General features: G+C 35.2%; 1 protein-coding gene across 1 annotated transcript in view; it reads right to left on the bottom strand.

Moving 5' to 3' along the window:
- The window catches only part of LOC111086042 (amiloride-sensitive sodium channel subunit alpha-like), an 11,823-nt gene extending 7,919 nt beyond the window's left edge, over window positions 1-3,904 (bottom strand). The window contains exon 1 of the mRNA XM_022387423.1: window positions 3,549-3,904. Within this exon, the coding sequence (XP_022243131.1) occupies window positions 3,549-3,904 (356 nt within the window). The remainder of the gene's footprint in view (window positions 1-3,548) is intronic.
- Between the last annotated feature and the right edge of the window lie 2,493 nt (window positions 3,905-6,397).

Genomic DNA, 6,397 nt, shown 5'->3' with positions numbered 1-6,397 from the left:
ACAAAGTATATTAAGATCATAAACGTATAAAAATTAACTTCTGACAAACTTATATGTTGTCTAGACTAACACCAACTCTTCTCATCTAAATATGTTTTCTCAGATTTATTGTATTCTAATATTCATCATGTATATAAGTCCATTTATGGAATTTTTATTGACGACCGCTTAAATATTATATAATTTTTAATGTTTAACTACGATTTGCTTTGAATTTCACATAAAGCTAGATCGAAATAAAAAATCTATAGATAATCTGGAAAACTGATTGAATCAACACGCTTTTTTTACACAGACTAAGCGTTGATGTTTCTATTATAATACTGCAAAGTTTACTTTTATTAATTATTATTTTATTTTGCATTTATTATTTTTTGAAATTTCATGACGAGATTTCAAATAAACCTACTTGAATTTAAATACACACACACACACAAGTAGTGGCAAAAATAGAAAACACCTGGGTAAATGAGGTACAACAAGTATATGCAATGCAGAGGCTGCCACACAGGTGTGGTTCGTCCATTAATTAAGTAAATAATATCCAAGAATGCATAGGATCATGTATAAAAATGCTGGACAAGCCTGGTTGCCTATAATCACGATTAGCATGGCTGCGAGAAGAGACCTCAGTGACTTTCAAAGAGGGATGATTTTTGGGGTGAGTTTGAAAGGAGCTTCAGTGACCAAGACAGCTCAACTTGCTAATGTTTCACGAGCAACGGTGATGTCATCATGGAACTCCGAGGGAAGGACATCACTAGCAAAGGGCAACAGTGGGAGGAAGCGCATACTCCAAGATCGTGATGTTCGTGCATTATTTCAAACTACAAGTCAAAATAGGCGAGCAACCGCAGGTCAGTTGACCGAAAATTTCAACCTGGAGTGAGTGCAGCCAGTTGCATCAAAAACGGTCAGCCGAGAACTTCAAAGAATGGATACCATAGTCGGGTTGCAGTGCACAAACAATTCATCACACCTGGCAATGCACGGTTGCACAGCCAGTGGTGCAAAGAGGACAGGCTATGTACTACCGAGCAGTGGAGAAATGTGATATGGTCAGATGAATAACCCTTCACCATGTTCTCGACAAATGGACGAGTGCACGTGTGGAGCCAACCTAAAGAACTCTTCAGCCCCGAGTGCTTAGTTCCAGCAGTGAATGGTTCTGGTGGTTCCGTAATGGAGTGGAGCGCATTTTCCTGTCATGGTTTGGGTGTACTCATACCCTTAGAAGGCAAGGCCGATGTCAATCATTACTTAATGGTACTAAGTGATCATCTTCACCCCATGTTACAACATTAATGTCCTGCAGAGAGGGGGTGTCTTTCAAGATGACAATGCTCCATCCACAGAGGTAGTTGCCCAGTGGTTTGAAAAGCATGACACTGACGTTATTCATATGTCATGGCCTTCTCAGCCACCAGATCTGAACCCAATCGAGCATGTACTGGATATTCTGGAACAATATCTGAGACAGCGTTTCCCACTTCCATCAACTAGGCGTGAGTTGATTGATTTTCTCGTGGAAGAATGGTGTCACATTCCTCCTGCAGAATTCAACACACTGATAGACTCTATGACACGGTGCATACAGACTGTACTGGCCCAACACCCTATTAAGTGACTTTACATTGGTATTTTCATTTTTTGTCCACTACCTGCATATGTATAATATTCAGAATCTTGGCCAAACTCACAAAAAACCGTCGCAAATAAATAACTAAGTAATAAGTCTTTATATGTCAATTAAACGTATCTCAGAAAGAGGGGTATCTGTAGAGGACTCATGTGGATTCATGAAATATAATCTCTACTTGTTGAACTCGTTGAACAATTACATTTTAGAATATTCTTTAAACAGTACTCTGACAAAAGAAAATGCTACATAAGTAACTAATGACACTTCAAATTTGAACAAGTTAACATAAACTGAGTGCTGTTCGACTATAAAACATGACCCAAATTTAGGATAAAAATTTCATTACTTGTAATTGTGGTTCACAGAGTTATATGTCATACTACACCGGCTATTTCTAATTTGATGAATTCGTACTTGACACTGGACTAATGTAATTTTCAATGAAACATCGGCCTATTATTTGTATGTTAACGTCCTGTGGGAAAATTATGTTTACGTGATATGCAGAAAGCATTAACCAGACATCATTCTTTTCTTTACTGCATATGACATCAGACAGTGGTCGGATATAACATTATTGTTTACAATTCTCTTGGGTTTATCGGAAAGTTTACAAATGGCAAAACTACTGTTATACTTCTTTTGGTAATATATACTTAACTCTCTTTAAAAATCGAGTTCAAGTAAAAGAGGACCAAAACTTTTTAGAGTGGTTCATAAAATCGATATCCATGTTTTCCTAAGTTATTGACTCTTTAACCCTAAAAGTGTTGGTTTTTTGGGGGGTTATGTATGTATTTTACATTATTCTTAGTTATCTAATAATGAGTACACTGGCAATTCTAAGTTTCATTTCGAAACAGTATCCAAGGTTCGCTAAATTAGTTGTCCAAAATTACTTACAAACATTATATGATAAACATGAGGATGTATCGAAAGTATATTCACTCCTAGAGTTTGGATTCATCAGTTTTGCTATTCAAAGAGGAAGTTAAATATGCCTGTTCTATTAATATCAAAATTATTCAGAATTGAAATATGATGAAAAACATATTATGTATTGTTTATTTATTGAAGTTCAAGGAAAGCCACTTGGCTTTCTGAGATAGCGATACTTAATTTTGGAGTAATCGACTAGAAGGAAGCAATTAGTCGACATCGACAACAGCTAATTCTTGGACTACTCTTTATCAACGAATAATGGGATTAACTTTTATATTATAACGCCTCCATTACTGAAAGGGCAAGCATCTTTGGGACGGGTTTTGGTCTTGCAACCCGGAGATTGCGAGTCGATTGCACTAATCACCAGGTCATTCCTAGTTATGTATTGAAGAGCACATACTGGTGAGTTTATTCAATATCTATCTATATAAGTAAGGGCTTTCACAGTAATGTTTTGAATTTCTGGTACCTAACATCAGCATTTATTTCAAGTAAATGGTTGCATGCTATTCAATATATACGTATATTGTTTCGACTTTGCCTTTAATGTGATTACCAACATTTTAAGTTTAAGTTTATGGTATAAGCCTGACTGAATATTACAATTAGGAGAAGTGGGTGTACGACGAAAAGAAAATCGTAAGACATGAGGCCCAAAGTTAATTAAAAAATGCTAGTGCAAAGTAATAGAGAGCAGTTTGGACAGTCAATATTGTTTAGTGGTTGGCTTTCAGATAATATAATGTACAGTATTTCCGGTCCCCTGGTAGGTCAACGGGAAGTGTACAATCTTCCAACGTTGCAATTAAAGACTCGATTACCTCCACTGGACAGAGCTCAAACAGCTCGTTCTGTGGTTTTGAGTCAAAACAAATAATCAGTATTCTACCGCTCAATCACAAGGTAACTCTTTTTTTTATGCTGAGAACAATAAGTCACTTATTTAGTTACAGTATCTCACCCGTTTAAGTTGCAGACGGTAATGGCAGGGAACTCTAACTTCTTGTTGTTTTCAACGTCCAGGCTAACCACTACAGGATACTCCATATATGACGTTACAAACCGAATGCTGTGATAGGTGCAAAGTCCAATACAGATGAAAAATACAACGACCCAGGCGCAACGACGACTATTGGTCGGTGACTTAGCGAGTTGGGAAAGGCCCGAAAATGAGGACTGACCAAACATATTTTTGAAAATATCCCAGATGCCTTTTCGTATACTGGATGATGTACAGTTGACCAGATCAGTGTTGGATATCTCACTGATCTTCGCAGAAACTTTTACTGACGGAATAGCCTCATCAGCACTTTCCATTCTTCTTTTCTTTTATATAACTTCTGCTGTTATTGTTGTTTCTCTGGTGAAAAACAAATTCGTTGTTATTTCTCTAGTTATTGCAGTACACAGACATTCAGATATTTTACAGATTTTTCTTCTACTCAATAAAAGCCATTTCGAAAAGCTATCAATAATAGGTCTACAGAAATGATAAAAAACTAAGTAAACTTCACAAAAACTAATCCATAAAATAAGTAATACTCTATAGTTTTAATAATTTTATTGAAATGAAACACATTATAGTTTATATTTGAGAAGCAGCGTTTTACAGCCCTTTTCTCAAAACCAGAATGTTCTTAAGTATTGAATCCATCAAAATATTCTACAAGAGCCATAACTTCCATCATTCAGTAAGAAGCAAAGGCGGAAGACTTTCGAAACCTCGTCTTCTACACTTGTGTTTCTACAACAAGCAGTTGCCGCCCATTCAACAAAGTTTCATCATGAATACTCTGCCTAAACAATCTATCAAAGAACATAATGGACAGAACTGTTGGGTATCACCAACAGAATAGGAAGACGGGTGTTGTCTCTGATTATTGTAAGAGGAGTTAGCTTACTGGAATGTGAGGTAATGGTCTTAAATGTGGTCGAAAAGAGGAAAGCATATTATAACCTGCTACGAGGAAGTGAGCTGATCAAACTTCCTTATAGATGTTTAATTGGTAATTCATTTATACTTTTGTGGCTATTTTTATTTTTATTTGTATTTATTTTATCAGATATTTCTTTGAAACTGAGTTTTATCTATAAATTATTTTGTTGAATATTTATTCTAGTTTAAAGAATATTGTATACTGCCATCTGTCTTGCTAATTTCCAATATAATTCAATTTTGTATGGTAAGTAGTTTCAGATTATCTCCGTTCTACCTGTCGTTCATGCATAAAAACATGGTGAATGGCAGTAGAGTCAACTAATAAATAATAAATATAAACAAATAAATAAGCGATTTGAAAATTTAAAAAATTAAATAAATAATGTTGTGCTATTAATTCTTGTCCTATAAATCTACTTTTGTGAACGATTTAAACGAAATTGATAATAATTACACCTTACTTTCTTACTCTCGTTCATATGATGACAGTCATTGTTTATGTTAAATTGATGATATATATAGCGTATCACAGCCGGCCTGATGAGCTCTGATATTTGGCGAAAGGTATCGTAACTACTGAATATGTCAGATATAGATGTATTATAACATATTATATTCGGCTTTCACTCCTGGATTCTGAGAATTATTAATGAACTTGAAGTTGCGATGGTAAAAATGTATAATGTGGATTTAGTCTGGAAGTATAAGTTTATTATAGAAAAGTATGATAAACAGCTTGAGACGGACTGCCCACTGGATCTTTATTATTATTGTCATCCCTCACTGAATAAAACATGATTGGATTTCGAAATATCCGAGCTTAGTGTCTGTTTCAATGTTTTCTCGCAAAGCTATACAAAGAGCTAACTGTACATTAGTTTTGCCTAGTTTTAAACTGATAGACCAGAGGGAAGGCGGCTAGCTAATCAACATTACCCATCGCCAACCTTTTTTACTGTTGTTTGACTGAATAGTAGGATTTCACAGACGGTTATTTAGCGCATCCACGGTTCCAAAGTCCGTAGTCTTTTTTTTTGTTGTTTTTGAGGCAACTGGTCGCGAGGTACGAGCAGCTTCAAAACGCTGACTACGAGGCTACACCCGCCATATTTTAACTTTATACGCTATAAATTTTCTGAAATCTTAATGTTTCAAGATTTTTCAAAATTAAACTTATATTTTAAGTAATACTGTAAGTATCGATTAATACCTTTTTCTATTATCATTACCTTCGACTATGGAGGATCACATATTTAATAACAGAGGTAAAAGAAAAATGTTTAGATGTAAATAAACCATACAGGAATATCTTCCTGAAACATTGTTAAATGAAATACAAGAATATCTTGCTAAAGCTTTATTACAGGAACATTGGAATTCGTTATTTGTTAAATGATTTTGCATAAAATAAGCCATATTCACAAAGTTCTGTAATGTACTTACGAGTTTTTCGCTCTCTTTTGATTTCCGGGAGTGCACTTTCTCTGCTGCTATCGCCAGATATAAGCTATTGGTATAATGTCTGCCTGTTACATGTTTCGAGGGCGGTTCTTGTTACGTCACTATAAATATGCTGATGGGCATGGGTTTCCAGTTGTTATTATGGTCATTTTCAATGAGCATTTTCTGCCAAATGTTTCCTACCTGCAACACTTATTGTGTGCGATCGGAGTAGAGAACACTAGTAGCTTTAGATAGCAGTTATTGTTTAGGATCAAGTACAGAACACTAGTAACTTTATATAACAGCAATTGTGTGGGATCAAGTAGAGAACACTAGTAACTTTATATAACACTTATTGTGTGGGATCAAGTAGAGAACACTAGTAACTTTATATAACACTTATTGTGTGGGATCAAGTAGAGAACACT

The sequence above is a fragment of the Limulus polyphemus genome, unplaced genomic scaffold (assembly GCF_000517525.1).
Source record: "Limulus polyphemus unplaced genomic scaffold, Limulus_polyphemus-2.1.2 Scaffold810, whole genome shotgun sequence".
NCBI lineage: Eukaryota > Metazoa > Arthropoda > Merostomata > Xiphosura > Limulidae > Limulus > Limulus polyphemus.
This window is presented reverse-complemented; position numbering and strand designations above follow the sequence as displayed.